Consider the following 18,680-nt stretch of genomic DNA (forward strand, 5'->3'; position numbering starts at 1 on the left):
TGAGGTTATGGGCTGATAGTCAAAAAAGTAAAACCTTCAAAATAAAAAGCTATGTAATCCCAGCAACTCAGGAGTCTAAAGCAGGAGGATTGCAAGTTCGAGGCCAACCTCAGCAACTTAGTTAGGCTCTAGTAACTTGGCAAAAACCTGTCTCAAAATAAAAAATAAAAAATGGCTGGGGATATAGTTCAGTATCAAAATGGCCCTATATTAAATCCCCAAAGTACTAAAAATAAATAATAAAAAGCTAAGTTGTTAAAGAAAAACTCCAAATATTGAACTCTCAAATAACTTGAAGAAATCTGTTACATGATCTTGGCTGAAAATAACTATAATCAGAATTAATCTAGTAATACACATAGGAATGTTTTTTCAGGTATAGTGCTTCGAAAATACATTCCAGACTAGAGTGTGCTTTGGTGATATACTTTTGATGGAGAATAAATGTTTAAAAATTTCAATAACAAATCTAATTATATAGCAATCAACTCATTCTTATGCCATTCATGGCTTATTCTGGCAGCCTATTCCTGGCAGCGTCACTATAATAGATCCAGTACACACCTTTCTCATTTAAATTTATAAAAGACAACCAATCAGAGGTCATTTAAAGTGATACATGGAGCACATTTAAAAGAAAAGTGCTGCATATTTTTCGTTATGTACATTTTTATAATTGGCTCTCATGGATTACAGCAAAAAACAGTTTATCCTAAAATGGTTTTCTCATTTTCCTCAGTATACCTCTAGTTACTCTATCATTACGTATTATCAGATATCAGATATCAATGTATCCTAAAGTCAGTCTCAATAATCTGGAAGCCAATTTATGAGAAAAGATTCTAAAAAGAATGCAGCACGAGGCGGATTAGGCTGGGTGCATGGTACATGCCCAGCTCTCCTGCCTCCAACTGGCTATCAGAGGCCCAAGCGAAGATCCAGAAGAACTGCATTCTAAAGAACTTTAGAACTGTGTTCTAAAGAGGATCTCCACAGGAAGACAGTCTGATCCTGATGATGTGGAACACACTTCCATGGGAAAGGTTCTGCGCTACACCCTTACTACCTACAAGCACTAGTAATTCAAAACGAAATGACACAGCACAAAAAGCGCCCAGATTAACAGATGATAATGGCAGTGTCTGGATTAGAGACAGAGTGGGTTTATGAAAACAGAAAAAAAAGCACCTAACCCAACTGACGCAGGGAATACCTGACCCATGAACACATGAGTTGACACCAATCATGGAAAGGCATCTCAGGTAAAGGAAATAATATGAATAAAAGCAGAAATGAAAGAGAAATAATTCAAGTTGTTCTTAGGAAATGCTGACTACTGAAACATTGAATATTAAATCTTGCTATGTGATGGTACTCACTAAGTAGTAACACAGATGTGGCTGGCCTGACTATTATCCCTTGAAGAATAAAGAATTTGGAAGAGTAATGTATTACTGAAGGGACTATAATTAATTATACAATTATAATTAGATGATAGGTAGTTTTTTTTTTCTAAAATAGACCTATACTTCCTATAAAATGCAAGAAGATTGATCCATAGATAGGATTTTTAAAAAGTTAAAAAAGAAAAAAGGATAAAGAAGAAGATAGTAGGAATGAAAAGAGGGACAAAGGAAAGAAAGGAGAGAAAAGGAAGAAGAAAAGAGAATAGAAAGAGAAAAAGAAAACCACAGAAATCAGGACTTGATAAACACGAGGAATGATAGTAAGAGAACAAAGGACAGCATCAGAAAGATATCCAGGGCAACTCTAAGACTTCCTGCCTGCCCGAATTTAAAGTGGAAGTATGGAAGAAAGGAGGCAAAAGAAGTTTGGGGGGGGGGGGGGAGCGCTGACTGTAGCTCAGTGGAAGAGTGCTCATCTAGCCTGTGTGAGGCACTGGGTTCGATCCTCAGCACCATACAAAAAGAAATAAATAAAATAGAAGCAGTGTCCATCTACAACTAATACGTACACACACACATATATAAGTTGTCTTGGGGAACTTCACTTTTACCTATGTTGACTTTGAGGTGGCAGCGGAATATCAAGGCAAAGCTACCCATCAGCTGGAAAAACAGGTCTTAGAACAAACCATCATTTATTATAGGATTCCCAAATATGTCACTGGACACATGAAAGAATTCAGGTGTTCTTTAATCTAACATCAACAGGTCATCTAAATTTGAAAGAAGAAAGGTAGACAGGTGGACTATTTGAATTCTCAAGCTCCTCACTGATCCCCACATTGATCTCACTTTCAGAACCCAGTGAAATTACACAGCTCCAAGCACAGTGGGGGTGTGCAGCACACTGAAATTAGATACTCTAAAGGCATCCTGGTTTGCTCTCTGCCTCCACACCCATCCCTGCTCTTAACATAGGCAGAGGATAAAACCTTAATTACACAGCCTTGGAGAACATAAATGGGAGCTGGGTGCATCTTCTTGGCACTTAATCTTCATAGAAAAAAAAAAAAACAAACCTAAAGTGAGCCTAGTAACTAGAAGAGCAGAAAACAACTCTCAGATCATCTAATAGATCAAAAATACCTAAAACAAAGTCCTCTAAATAAGGGGAATATGAAATAAACTACACATAGGCATAAAAAGCCCCTTAACTGGGGGGTAAAACAATGCATTTTCAATTGAATAAATTAAAATTTTCCCCTTACTCTATCAGAGACTAGTTTTTGTAGTAAAAGTACCAGTGAAAATTAATCACAGCAATTTTTAAAAGACCAATCAACGCATTTAATTTTCTTTCTGGTGATTTTAATTATAAGCCTAGTAAATTCCAATAAGGTAGTATTATGCTATCCAGATTAGATAACAGATGACCTCAAAGAAATCACAAATGCCCACACATTCCATGTAATTCAGCATATGCTTCAAACAGCTTTCTACCTGCAGCAACCTCGACTCAAATCAGGAAGGCTGTATATAACAGGGGTCCTTAAGACAGGCTCCTGGACCCACGCTCCCTGGTTTATAGCCTATCCACCCTGGTCTACACCTCATCTTCTCTGCTTGTGCAACTCCATGATCTTGGGCATGTTACTTCAATCCCTCTATGCCTTTGTGTTTCTTCTTTTTAAAAAACAAACAGATAGTGTCAATGTCAAGGTTTTTATGAAGATGAATTAATGAAGGCACATAAAGATCTCAGAGCCACATATGCATATAAGGCTCTTAATAAATGTTAGCTATTATCTGATGTAACTCCAAACTGGAAAATATATAGAAGATACGCGATTTCTAATTAGGTAAAGTGAAAAATAAACGAAATATGGATCAAAAGTATCTAAGTGAAAAATAAATTTTACATTTGATTTTCAATTAAACATTTGTCGAATATTCTGAAAATACACTGCATTTGCTTGGAACTCTGGAATCAAGTGATGAAGAATTATATGGTCTAATGATTCTCGGAACTAAACTCCACAAAGGAAATCAGAAAATGAAAGGGAACTGCTCTTTGCCTTTTGCTCTCTCTCCAAACTTTCCTGGGGTTGGCGCACCAGTTGTGTATCTGTGTTTCCAACAGCTGCAAGTATGCTGTAATTACAATGACCCGAGAAATAAAAGGCACTGAATAATCTGCTGACTTGATATGGTTAGCAGAACAGGCCATTTGAGAGATAAAACTTTTATTAAGAGTTGAATAATGCTAAATTTGATTGGCTGTACTGATAGCCATGATTTTTTTTTCTTCTAAACATTCTGCCTAGAGAAAAACACTGATATTCTAGAAAACAATCCATGTTCTTTAACTGATAACAAATAAAGTAAAAATCTAAGAGACCTTCCTATCTATCATACCAACTCTCATTATAAAGCTAAATGGGAGATTTAACTGTGGAGCAGGTAAAGGGATTAGTTAAGATGGTCCACTACTCCTCCCGGGTGGCTACATTATCCAGCTCGGCCATCGCCACTGATGAAAATAACCTGGTAAATGCCATAACTTTGCTTTGCTTTATGGCCTTGGGGTGAGCATATGTTTTATTTTGCACACTTTATTACTTGTTAAAGAGACACAGTCCTGAAAATAAGCATGGGTTCTATGCCAAACATTCTGCACTCTATAGACAGTCTGAATTGATTAAAGTCTCATTCACCAGTTTTTCTAAAGTGCAATTGTCCTCGACTCAAAAAAACAAAGAAACAGAACCTGCTAAGATCTACAACTTCCCTCCTACTCCAGATCAAAGGAAACTCCAAAGCAAAAAATAAATATTTGGAAGGAAAATTCAGGACAAGTCAAAATAAACCACAATGAGATTAATGTTCCCTGATTTTTTTTTCTTTTTTCAAACCTAACTGTAATCTCCTGTTCAAATGAATGTAGTGTTGTACGTTAAGGATCTGTAAAACTCGTACAGTTAAATATATTAAAAATACAAGGACAAGAGCCTACCTCTAAAAATCTATTCTTCCTGTTCTTAACATGACATGCTATGCTATGCAACTCTGATTTAAAAAAAGAAATTATAACACAGAAATGTAGTTTTCCTAGTTCAAATACAAGGTAGCCCCTGTAAAGTTAATAAGGCAATTTTCTATTAACCTTAAAATTTCGTGAAGGGTCAAAATGAATGTAATGGCTACAATCCAGTGACTACCTTCTTAGACTCCTGAATAATTCAGAATGCTAGAGAAGGTATACAAACACAGAAAGGCAACATATACACCATGAGCATTTACCAACTTGGGATAGTGTAAACACTTTCCCGTGGGAAGCACAACTTGACAGGCCTCCTACTTTTATAACCTGATCTGAGGGCTAAAAGCTCCCCTGTAAAGATGATGCAAACACCCTAATGCACAGCACATTAAGCCCTAATGAAACAGCGCGTCCATGTTGTTAATGCAGGCCTCCATTCAGGGATGGTTTAAATATAAGCATAATAAAGCAGATTAAAAAGAGAGAGGCTGTAATTACTTTTTTAAGAACTCAATCTCTTGTCCTATTATTCATCTACATGTGAGCCTCAAAGGCTGAATACAGATAGTAAAAATTACATGAAGGGTGTACCAATCGTGCCATATTCATTATTTTTAAAATGTAAGCACAATAATTGATAAACACAGAGGGAACGTGAAAAAAATAGGGAAACAATCATCCCGGTCAAATCAATTACCTCTCAGCTAGCTACTGCATCCTTCCTTGCTTTTGTTGGTAAAGAAATAACACCTTTTTTGATGTCAGGGCTGGGCATGCTATCTCAAGGTGCATGGGGGAGACATTGAATTCCAAAGACCAAGCAAAGAGTCCTGGTTTTACAATGGCTATTCCAGGTGACCTCCTTTATCCTGTGGGATCCTCCTCTACTATGCAGTACAAAAGAAATATTGTTGACACTGTTTTTACCAAATTGTATTTGACCTGTTTTTCGTGATACAATTTACACAGAGGTGGATTTTATCAGTGACAATTAGATATTATCTAAGTTTCAATTATTCTCAACATTATAATTATGAATTTATAATTTTAAAATACTAGGATTAATTTAAATTACTTCTTTTTTCCCAATTACATATCTCATATTGACATTCAAGTCGGTTCAAATTATTTAAAACCATCCATGTCAAACCAAAATATAGATCAAAGACACAGCGTTCTTTAAGCCCTTTACTTCTGGCTTCTGTTCTTTTTTTGCCCCCTTGGCCTAAAATGCCATAAATCCATCATTAACTACCAACTGTTCTGAAGATATTTTTAAAAAGGGAGTTCAACTGAAAAACATTAATGAATTGTTCATGTATTTCTTCAATTAGCTTAAATTATAGATCTATATAAATAATACCTGAAATGAAATGATTATTCATCTGTAATATTTACAAACATCTTTTTTTTTTGGTCAACATACATACAGGTCATCCACTTACTATATATATGTCTGATCAAAACACTGCATTAAATAAATTTTATAGTCAGCATTTTATCTCCCAAGTTCCAAAGAAAGAACCTATCAAAAAGTATTTTGGCAGCACAAACACGTGAAAGGGGGGTAAAAGGGGGGAATTTCAGATGTACTTTTTTTATTGAGTTTTATGCACATAGAGAAGCTTTCAATATTCATGGCAACAGAAACTCACTAATAAGTTACTTATCTTCAGACACGTTTCTGCATCAATTCTGGTGTAGGTGCAAAGTGTTCAAATTCAGCACTTCACCGACCAGTATATTTAGTGTTCTTTTCATAAACTGAAGTTAACTTTCTTTGGACTTCTTTTGAAATCCAATCATTTCTTTGCAATAATCACCCACTTTTTCCACAGATTGCTCTTTTTCTATTTCTAGCAACATTAGTTTGGAAAAAGAAAATTGATCTTTACAAGATTATCTTCTGGCATGTTCTTTCCTGCTACTTTTTGTCTTCTTTACTGTGTGTGCTGCAAGGATTTAGTACACAGCCCAGTCTGGGATCAGCTGTTTTATTTCTAGTTCTATTAGCTCAAACTCAGATAGCTCACACATCTGTTTTATTTCTAAAATCACTGCCCAGGAAAAAGTGTTCTACCCAAACATAAACTTTACTATAAATAACTAAGAACCTAACAAATAACTGTTTGGGGGAAATGGAAGTGTGTTTAAAACTCTGAATTCTTCCAAACTATAGGCCTTAGTAATCTTCGTTTTAGAGCCTTCCTGACAGCCGAGATCAGCTTCCCTCAGAAGTTATCCCCAGAGTGAACAAACTGAAACTCCTGCCGGAAATCCAGGTATTAACATCATATTACTTGCTAATTATAAAACACCGTTTCACATACTGACATTATTCACTTCCAACCCTTTTATCTAAAACACGTATTTGCTTTCCAATCATAGTTTGACAGCAGAGTGTATCTGACATAAGACAGTGAAATGATCTTTAATAAGACAGCAGTTCAAAGCATGTAGCTTTCATGCATAATAACTATGTTGGCTTAATTTGCTGCTCCACAGAAATAATTCTATTTGTGGAAATTCACAAAGTAAGATGGAATTTTTAGAGAGCTTTACCAAAGATGAAACTGACTTTTTAAGAGTTCTTCTTCATATCTCCCTTAAAGCATTAAGATTGCCATTCTGACATTTAAAGGACTCAGAAATTTCTCTTCTGATTTTTCTCTACAAGTACTGCAAAATATTTTCACTACCTGTTATTTGTAACCCTTTGCCTGTCTTTCTTAATTGGCATTAGATCAATAGAGAGGTCTAAGGGAGATCTGCTATGGCTATGAACTTGATAAAAATGACTGATATTTCAAGAGATTTAGTAGGTCAAGTAAGTGTGATGTGATCTCATTAGTTCTCTGGAATTTCTATCAACCACTCCTAAAAAAAAGTTTAATATGAAACCTAATGTTTTGAAATCCTCTGGCCTAATAATATAATAAAAATCAACAAAAATCTACAAACAAAACTCACTACCATTTTCTCTAGCGGAGCATGAGTTTCGACTATGCTAAAACTGCAAAAGTTAAATGAACACATTTTCTGAGATTTAGTTCCACATTTTATTCTATTGAAAATGCTAACAATTTTTTTTGAATTCACATATGCCATAAACTAAAGACAGAAAAGGAGATCAAAAAGGTATTCTGGTTTTAATAAAAGTATAAATTTAAATCATTACTAAATGCTTTCATAAGTTATTACCATTTTCCTTAAATTCAGAATGGAATGCTTTATTGGCCTACATAAAGGTTATACTGGTATCCCTACTACTTACAATCACATGGATTTTTTTTAATCAATTTAAAATGGTATTTTCAAATTTTCATTTCCAGGAGTGTACCCCATGACCATCAATAGGACCCAAACCTAGTCAGGCTAACTGAAAAATCAAGTCCTGATTCAAAACACAAGAAAGATCTTCTCTGGGAAAGACTATCCCAGAGGCCTTATAATCTGAAAGTAGGATAAGGCATGAATTATTAGTAAGTACAACCATAAAGATTAGTGCCATTTAGGTAAGACTGTGAAAACATCCAATTACCATGAAGTATATTCAGAAATATGAAGCTTAGCTAATTCCATGCAAAGACTTTTCCTGACCTAATAGAAATGTTGGGAATGTTTCCATGAAGAGAGAGAGGATAACAACAACTCTGACACACTATGGGATGATGTAGCTATGAAGGGCATGCACCTCTTCAGCTGGATCTAGAGAGATAGCCTAGTATTGGGACCTTGCTTTTAACATGCATAGGAGAATTCACATTTCATTATTAATAACTCTTCCTGTACAAGAAGGTCACAACATAAAGCACAAACCTGTACATCATAGGTCCCATTTAGTAAAACAGGCCTTGAAGAATTGATGTCCTGCAGCACACCAGAAAGTACGGAACGGTTGACCTTCTGGAAGTCTTTGGAATGGCTGAACTGCACCATGTTATGAAGGGCCAAGATTTTGCTGTCCAGCTCAGCATCCTGCCTGGTGCGGTTATGCAGTCCTAAGTGATACTTTCGGAAGTGCTTAATCAGATCTGTGGGGTCGTTGCCATAGTAACCATACCCACAGATATTGCATTTAAAGTCCTGAAGCTCTGGAGACAGAGGTGCCAGGTCTGGGTTGTCATTCACCAGTAAGTCAGTTTTGGATTTATTCGGTCTTACACCCCCATCTGAAGGCACTTGTGGGTTTTTTGAGGCCACTGAGACTGGGCTTAAGCCTTGACAATTGGCTTGACCACTCTGCCCTTGCCCTGTTTCCTCGGTAGCCTTTGGTGACATCTTATGATCTTCCTTTGTCTCCAACGAGTCCCCTGATGGGGTGCAGGCCATATCTTGAGGGTCATCTGCCTCTGCTCTCTGAGGAGACTTCAAGGGCTCACAGACTCCCCCAGCAGCTGGAGATGAGAAAGCCAACATATTTCTGTCTGTCACCTCATCATGTGGAAAGGAGGAAAGGTTTCCTCCCTTACTGGGGCTTTCATAATTGAAGCCAGCCTTCTCATTCAGGACTGAGATTTTTAAGTCCTTCTTACTGCTAGAAGACGGATCTTGGACATGCAAGCTATGTTCCTCCTTATTATTTAGTTCTGCAGCATCACTCTGATCCGTATTTTCGGACATCTGATCTGCAGAAAATTCTTTGTTCTTTCCAGATACCTTGCTTTCTGTACCTATCGGCTCCAGGGTCTGGCCCTCGCCTTCACTAGCAACGTTTCTCAGAGGGGGGTTCTTTTTCCGGACCATATCTGTGAAAATAGAGGGAAGAAGCAGATACTGAGTTATCTGAAAGTTTCAGACATGTAATCAAATCTAGAATATTTTTCTTATTCTATTCAAGGTTTTCTAAGGTACATAATAAAATACTCTAGGAGAAAATCAGTCATAAAAATAGCAAACACTTGAGACTAAAGCAAACAATTTACATCTCGAATTATTTTCGTCACAAAGACTGGCCTTATTTATTATTTTAAAGAGTTTTATAAATATTAAAGGACTCACTATTATTATTGGCACTATCCTTCCTATTATTATTTTCTTCCACATATTTTTCCCAAGTTTTCTCTTCAGTTATACTCGATGATATATACACACACTTACATATTTATACAGTATATATTACATATAACATTTATGTTTATGTTTATAGAATACATATTGCATGTTTATATGTTAAATATATATGTATATATAAACATCATAAATTGGAATTTAATATTGTTACACTGTGTAACCAGGACATAAATACAGTTTCAACCAAAATATCCTCAAAGACAGAAACGGCCAAGTTATAAACAGAGGAAAACTGCCCCCATTACTTGCAAAAAAGAAGGGAAAAGAAATGCTTAAGGCACATTTGGGGCTCTCCTGAAAGTTAGAATGAGGACCCAGCATGCATCACAGTGGTCAGGTCAGGTTTCACTAGTACTGTCTCTAGCATGATGAGGAAGTGAAGGAAGCCCTGGGTTGCTATGCACACCTGGGGGAATCGTACCAGGTCTACCAATTATGAGCAGCACACTGCAAAGTGACCAAAGCAAAACAATAGGCTGAACCATATGACACTGCTGTTTTGTAACTGAAAATGGCAAAATCTTAGCAATTTGTTAGGATTTCCCTTTATAGGTTCACTCAACTGTGCCTTTCAAGTTAGTGGTATTAGAGAGTAAGTTAAAGATTAGAATGCTATGACAAATTCCTCTATAAGGGTCTAATGACTCAGAAATCAAAGAGAAATGAGAAATTGTGTCATGTCAAGTAAAGAATACACTAACATAAGCAAGTCGTGGATGGAGTTCCAAGGCCTCTGTTCCTCAAGTACTCAGCTGAAAATCTATCAAGTGCTATCTACACCATCACCCCAAATGTCTTTTGGGAAATTCCACCTGTGACTTTCTAATAAAACAAGCCTTTTCTAGTAGCCAACTCTGCTGTGAGGACCAATTTATCAGAGTTAGTTCCACCACTGTTATCCAAAATGTGCTGAGAAAATCCAAGTTAATAACATGGTGTAGTCGTTTTCACCTATAGTTTCTCACGAGTGCTAAGTAACCACACTGGCTTGGGATAGATGGGTGTACCTGTGCTTCTGAAAAGCTGGTCAAACTAAATTTTTCTAAAGTGAATCACTGAATAAGGATAATGCACTAGCTATATAAGGAATCATTTATGAAGTAAAAATTCACTTTAGTGAATAATATCAATAAATGACTATATTTCAAAAAGTATACTTCTTATATATCAATAATTTCATTTACCAAATATCCATGGACTCTCTCTCTTGGAACAAAAAGGAAATTATAGGATAAAGACTGAAGCTTTAAGAGAAACTGACATCATGAGGCAATGCCAATCTACCATCTTACTCTGGGAAGAAAGAGGATGTGTTCCTCCCTTTGGTGTCACCCAGTAGGCCTAAAATTAAGAAAGCCAGGGAATCTTCATTATGAAAGGAAACACTGGGCTGGGTTGTAGCTCAGTGTTAGAGCACTAGCCTGGCATGCATGAGGCCCTGGGTTCCATTCCTAGTGTGCTTACACACACATACACAAACGCAAAAGCCAGAATATTAAAGGAAACACTTGCTGGCTATATTTATAATGTTTGCACATCAAGGTCTTAAGTGTTGATGATAAAGTTTTAGGAGACTTCTATTTTCCTCTAAGAAGTGACTGCACCAAACTTGGGAACTTGTAACAACACATGGAAGACCATTACACACCATTTCTTCAGTAACTACTACTATATAATCTTTTCTTCTTCGGCTAATACTTACTATATCATTCGCATTTTAACATTTTCTACTTAACATGACTAAAATCTAGCAATGACTCATCTAAATAAAAAGAATAAGGGTACACAAAAAAAGTTAGAATTCCAAAACCCTAAATTGAAGGAATAATGTCTGAAGAATTGTGCCAAAATAATAATAATAATAATTATTATTATTATCATTATTATTATTATTCATTACGGTTATCCTTCCATCAAAATGAAGAGAAAATGGTTTGTGGCCCTATATTAATGTCAAGAAAACTGGAGAAATGGCAACATTTGTAAATAGCCAGGAAACTAAGATAAAATACTAAGAGTGAATAGATCTCAATGTGGTAATAATGAAAAAATTAACTTGTTTTTCTGAACAAAGAATAGTTTTAGATCTCACTGATTTACTGTAATCATGAAAAGATACAATGGGCCAAAGTTTAGAAACTAGTCACCCAGCATCTTTAGAGCCTGAGAGAAAATATGACTTAATTAAATTATCATCTTTCCAAATTTCATTTTCTTCTTTCACCCAAGAACAGACCTTTAGAATGTGTGTGACTCACTGACTCCTTATGCTGAATGCAGCCCTTAATAATATACATTGCAAAGAATGTTAAACTGCTAAAACTTCAAAGAAGTATCAGAAAGGTCACTTGGGTTTTTTTGTGTTGTGGGGGCAGGGGCATGGATTTTGGGTTTTTTTGTTGTTTTTTTTCTTTTTTTCAGTTGCTGTTTAAAAAAAAAATGGGGTTAATTTATTTGACTATACTTTGAAGTAGTTATAGAAAAATAATTTTTACTGGAATTATATCATCATAATTTTTCAGAGTGACATATTATGTAAATATAAGCACATTTGCAATACTTCTAAGTGGAAGAAACTCCCCTAGCAAGTCATAAGTTAGATACCGTAAGGCTGTAGCCACCCTCCAGTTATTATCTCTAAGACAAATAACAGATTGCACGATGTTTTCCTGAGTGCCAAGAACTTTTCCAGTTAACATTTTCACTTGAAAAAATAGATCACATACTTGTAAAATCATACCCAGCATTGACTTCATAAGGCATGTGGCTTTAGAGTGCTTTTTACAATTATTAATTCTATTAGTCAACTAGCAGGAAGCTAATGCAATTGTCTTAGAAGACGCTGGGAGGGCACAGAAGACATTTTGAGAGCTGATCTGTACATCTGCAAAACAAAGCAAAAAAAAAAATATTTCCTTCCTAAATGATGTAAACGTATTTTAATGTATCACACCTAAAATACATTAATATGCCAGCACCATGGACGACTTGGAAAATATCTGATAAAAGCATGAGCAGACCTTGAGCAGGATTCTTTCCTCCTCTGAGTTTTAATAAAGCAGCAGGGGGAGGAAGATAATAGAAAAGATTACAAGCACAAGAAGTCATTTTCACATTAGACTGTGATGTCGATGCAGTTATTTGACCTCAAAATCCCCTCAACCCTAATGATTATGTTACTTACCTACATGGGGAAGGGAGGGTCTTAATTTGTAAATACTAGCAATGGCTTTTAAAGGGAAAATTTTCAAGTGATTAAAATACATGACCACAAAAATGAACCTTAGTCATCAGATTTGGGATTCTATTTTAAACTTTGTCACTACTCCACAGCAAAATACCTTGTTCAAACTACAAGTGTGTAATCGATGTGATACTGCAATCTGTATAAGGGGTAAAAATGGGAGTTCATAACCCACTTGAATCAAATATATGAAATATGATATGTCAAGAGCTTTGTAATGTTTTGAACAGCCAATAATAAAAAATAATAATAAAAGACATAATCAGAAAAAAAAGAATGTCATGCTGTAGAATATAACAAAAAAAAAAAAGAAAAAGAAAAGTTCAAACTTCAAAAATTTGAAGTTCAAAATACCAGTTAGAATAGGTCCACTAATTAACAGCCATTTTAGATACTGGAGCTGAAAGTGAACTGGAAGAAGAGGGTGTGAACAACGATAAGGCTCCAGATCGCCCATGGAAGTGCTATACAGAAATGTGAGATAAAAACCTGTTCTCTGGGGAAGAGAGAGCATCATCTACATTCACCCCATTCTCACCTACACAAGCACTTGAACACATGCTCCCTCAACAGCCCATCTAACATGACTGCCAGGACACTCAAACAAGTTAAAATATGTTTCACTTCTCCAAAAGGCTCTCTTATATTTTTAATTCCGAGAATATGCCATTCCATCTGCAAAAATCATGAATATCTACTCTCAGGTCACCGTTTTTCCTTCTAAATTAAAACTTCAATCAAAAAGTTTGCTTTCCTAGAAATAGATTTTACTATCATTTAAAAAAACAATAGGAGAATCAACTGTCTGTTATGGAACCACTTAGATTTATGCAGTCGATATAATCAGCATTAGAGTTTAAAATACATTTCTACTAACTACTCGATCTCACTGATTAAAATGTGTTTAAGTATGTACAAAAAAAAAAAAAAAATCTGGAGCCTGAATCATTTCCTCAATGTGGCAGCTTCTCAACAAAAGGGATCTGAGTTTTCTATTGTTATCTAGACGTCATGAACTGACCCACTAATGAGTCTATTATATTTCATATCTGTATACATATTAGTATATAATAGATATATATAAATATAGATAAATATATGTATGTACGTATATGAATCTACACATACATACATTTATAAAATATCCCTACTTCAAATAACTTGCAATAGATAATCAAATAAAGAAATCAACTATCACAGAAATTTAAAAAGAAACAGATCCCACATCCACTCAATGCAGGTGAGAACTAGGATTTACTTCCATTGGATGAAAAACTCCTTGAAAGTAAGAAGTGTGAATTCTATGTTTTTAATAGTTTCTTGACCTTAAACAAAGAATGAATACCTAATGGTATGGAAATCATGTGTCCAGTTTCTGGATGATGTGATCCATCCTGCTGATCTGATTGATAAAGGGTAAACCCCTGCTAGTCTCTGAGCCTCTGTCCTTATCTATGTAATGAGGGCATTAGAGCAGATTTTCTAAGCTTCCTCCTATACTGGTTTTAGTCAATCACACTTTAGTTTTACCTTCAAAGACTTTGGCCTGATTAACAATAAAATTCTAAATTACCAACCACTAAGGGAGGCCTAACTCCCACTGCCATGTGCCATTCTCTCAGCCATTTACTCAACATTCATCCATTCAATAAGCATATATCCAGCATCAGCTGTGTGCTAAATACATCAAGCAAGATGGCTTTAATTGCATTACTTGTCATTAATTTACGAGACATTACTAAAAAGCAAAAAAAAAAAAAATGATTATAAGAAACCTCTCTTTCTCAAAGAAAATGGAAACTTTTAAATATCTTTCCAAATATCTTTGTGTGTGTGTGTGTGTGTGTGTGTATGTGTGTGTGTGTGTTCAGAATGTATAGATAAGACCTTAAAAAATTAGGGGGACAAGATTATGTGATTTGAGCTCAGTCTCAATCCTGCTGCTGCGTATGACCTTTATTATAGGCAGCAGTTCTCATTTTCATAATGTATAACGCCAGATGATCCATTCTTTTTGTTTCTTCAAATAATAAAACTTTCAAGTGTTTGAAGTCAAAGCTTAATATGAAAAGGAAAAAAAAAAAAGTCATGATGGTGTTCTCCTTACCAAATAAGTTTTCTTCCCTGCCTGCCCACATTACCGGCCCAGGAGTACAGAGCTATTCATTACACATTTCACGTAGCTTTCATTTTAAAAATTAACAACAAAGGGGGAAAAAAAAGAGCAAATTGTGTCTTTTGATCACAAGTCCCCCACAAAGAATTTAAAGAATTAAGCAATTGATAGCAAAATAAAAGGGAAGGTCAACTCTTAGGCCTATAGCAAACTAGATAGCTTCCATATGAACAACACAGAAAGTTCAGTTTTTAAAGAACATATGTGTCTGCTCATTGGTTTGGGGGAAAAACACTTGAATCCTGTCTACTCCATATATACAGATCAAAATCAGATTGCTTAAGTGAACTATAAAATTCAAGAGACATTGTTTATCCAATTCACAAACCCAAGAATTGCTGAAGGAGTTTAATGTTTTCTATTTCTTCAGATTCCAGGGCAATACTTCAATGGTAGATCGCTTTTTTTGTAAACTGCATCAAACTTCATAAACCCAATGTCAGATCCTGTTCTTTGCTATCCATTTCTATTTAATTTGTTCTCTCTGAATCGACTGTTCCTGAATCCTTAAAGGTATTTTGGGACATTTTAAATCCTGTTGAGATTTAAATGTCATCACCTTCAAACAACTCCCATCAAATAAATCTCTTATTAATTCACATCAAATTAATCCAAAATGATCGCTTCTATTAACATATGCTTCAGAGCACAAAGCCCATTAATAGTCATCTGGACACTAGAGCTAACCTAAACCTACTCTGAGATAAAATGCACACTATTTAGATATCCTATTTCAAAGAGTTTTGATGCTGGCCCAAACACATTTTATTAGGCTTTTATTTCATCATACTATGTTCTCTATATTTTAAATATCTCATTTCAAATACACTAGTTTCTAGGTAAAAGGAGATACTATGGTAATTAATAATATCATATTTTCCAAAATAAGTCTCCCTAGATCCATATATATCTTGGAGAAAGAATTTCATTAACCATTTCACTTTTAGAAGAAAATCACAGCTCTTTTCCTTCAAAGACTTTATACTAGAAGTCTAAAATGACGCCATGGAATATATCTGGAAAAAATGAAGCATGTGGGCTGGCCTGGGGCTCAGTGGCAGAGCGCTTGCCTAGCATGTGTGAGGCACTGGGTTCAATTCTCAGCACCATGTATCAATAAATAAAATAAAGGTCCACTGACAACTAAAAAAAATATTTTTTTTAAAAAAAGGAAGCATGCATCATTTCACTAAGTAACTAAAACAGAGTAAGTATATATCATTGAGCATCAAAATGAAAGGGGAATTATTTTGCATTTCATTCTAAATGAGAGGCAAATGTATTAAAAACTCTGATTTGAATAAGATCACAATTTCATTAAGCAAATTTAAAATATTACCATGTATTTCCCCACAAAATAGTTTTTTCTTTTTCTCTCAAGAAAAAAAAAATAAGCATCTACAACTGTTGATTTAAACAGACCAATCTGATTTGCATTTGGGCCACGCTCAACCTCATCCCTTACTTCTTTGTTAAACTTCAAATATTTCAAATAGGTCTTTGGGCAAAGAGTCAAACTTAGCACTTTTGTTCAAAAAGATCAGCTCACAGAAAAGTATAAATGCATCTATTTATCTTGACAGTGATGAAATCAATTGACAGTTTATTATACAAAAATTAGATTTTCATTGATTAAAAAAAAATTAAAAAGCCAGTGCTTTTTAAGTTTGTACAAATGCTTTTAATTAAAGTTCTCCCTTGAATTTTGTGAAAAAAAAATAGTATATTAAAAGGTAGTATAATTTTTATGCATTCATGTTGTTTGGTTTGTTTTTCAATCTATCATTCAATAGAAAACTTCAATCCCTTACTCAATCCATCAATCAGGGGGAACTAATAACTGTCTCAGTTCTTCCATTTAAAAAAAAATCAGTGCCAATCAGTGCTAATTCACTGGGTAAACTGATGCACCTATACAAACAGTATGATGACTAATGGCTGCACACCATGAAGATAACATACATCACTGATTTCATGGCACTTGTAAGCCAAGTATTTTAAGCAAGGTTTTGTTGTAAGAGTGCAAAACTGAATACAAGATTAAAAGGCATAGGGACAATTTACATTGATCATGTACTGTGTCTGTGTGTGTTTATATAGAGACAGAGAGAAAAAGATGACAGAGATCTCTCCCCCCCTCCAAAATGAAGGGAAGTAAGTTTGCGCCATCATATGCAACAGCTCTTCCTCATGAAACTGGGAAGTAACTCACAAACCACTATGCTTGTCCTTACCACACAATAGGAAGTAGTTTAAAAAGGCTTGCACCCATCTGAGGACTAGTGGCTCAAGGATAGTACCTCAGGAGCATCCAACAGCTCAAGCACAAATACCATCAGGAATCAGCTATCATGTTCATGGAATAAAAGTAATTTAGAAATAAATTCAGAATGTGTGTGTGTGTGTGTGTGTATGTGTGTGTGTGTGTATGTGTGTGTGTATTCTATGAGGCCAGGGATCTTTTTATGCATAAATTTTTAAATATCCACTTAAAATAATAACAGTATTGACAAATGTCTTTCACCCTGTAAAACACATGCTAAGGATAACCTACTTACTGCCACCTGCTTAATTCAACACACATACCATCATTTTTACTTCTGATGAAAACAGGGTACACACACACACACAGGAATCATTTTTCTCTTTTTGTTAAATGCAATACAATTTTCCAAAGCAAACTATCTTTCTAAAAAACCTATACTCAAAAATAACTTATGTATGTTTTACAGGCTACACCACTTTTCCCAGTCTTCTGGAACGAGAGAAGTTCTATGTGTGAAAAATACAAAGTACATATAGAATCCATTCTTCATTGGGGTAACAGGAGTTAAAAAAAAAATGTTGTTTTCGTCAAAGCATTATTTCAGAACATTCTGCCTATGTTCACCCCAAGTTTAGGTAAGCTCTCTGGGATTTTAATATTGTAATAAATATGACAGGAAATCCAAAAAATTTCTCTGTGTTCTTCCCATGAAATTGGCTTCTAAAAAATAAATGGAAGGAGGCTACTAGACCAAATTAAGTTTGGAGGAAATTATATAATTTAGACCCCTCCCAAAGGCCCAAAATATACAATCTCAATTACAGCTCACAAAAGTCCTAGGGATTGGAGAGGATAGAGTCTGCTCAGTTGGGATTGGAATTTTCCAAACTCATTTAGCTTTATGTCATATAATGTCACTTACCCACCAAACTAATGTTTCACTGAATGCAGAGGGAGATGCTGCTCCAAGACAGCCACATTCAAGGAAGAAATATAACCAAGACTTTAAAGCGTGTGTAACATCTTCAAAGAAGACAGTATTCCTTCGTTAACTTGGAAAGAAAATTAAGACATTTTACTCTGACATGGACTGTTTTGAAGGGTTTTTTTTTTTTCTGGCTTTGGCTTTGGCTTTGGGTTTTTTTCAGCATAGTTATCAACATTAAAAGAAGATCAGTATGTTTTATCATGAAAGATTTAGAATCAACATTTTGAAAGAATGTGTAATGGCAGAGGATTACAGATAGAACACTGAGTTTTAAGAAGGGAATAAAACATCTATGTACAAGACCCCAGATGTCCAAATTATGTACTCATAAACATATGTGGGTTTAAGCGCAATGCTGGCTCTAAGCTAAAGAATTCATACAGCTATCACTCCATAAAGAAGCTCTAACATGTTTTTAGTTATAGTTTCCAATGCTGTTCCACTATAGTGACCAATCTAAAACCTTCTGTCTAAATTTGTCTCCTTA

The 18,680-nt window shown here is 35.1% G+C and overlaps 1 protein-coding gene across 4 annotated transcripts in view; it reads right to left on the reverse strand.

Moving 5' to 3' along the window:
* Positions 1-18,680, reverse strand: part of TRPS1 (transcriptional repressor GATA binding 1) — a 241,136-nt gene that overhangs the window by 187,280 nt on the left and 35,176 nt on the right. For 2 of the 4 annotated variants that reach the window (XM_081266196.1, XM_081266195.1), the window contains exon 2: positions 8,266-9,194. In XM_081266196.1, the coding sequence (XP_081122322.1) occupies positions 8,266-9,192 (927 nt within the window). In that variant the 5' untranslated portion in view covers positions 9,193-9,194. Of the gene's footprint in view, positions 1-8,265; positions 9,195-12,245; positions 12,404-18,680 lie in introns of all 4 variants that reach the window. The other 2 variants (XM_081266194.1, XM_081266193.1) reach the window with 2 other exon arrangements.

This window comes from Spermophilus citellus, assembly GCF_964194105.1.
Source record: "Spermophilus citellus genome assembly, chromosome: 14".
NCBI lineage: Eukaryota > Metazoa > Chordata > Mammalia > Rodentia > Sciuridae > Spermophilus > Spermophilus citellus.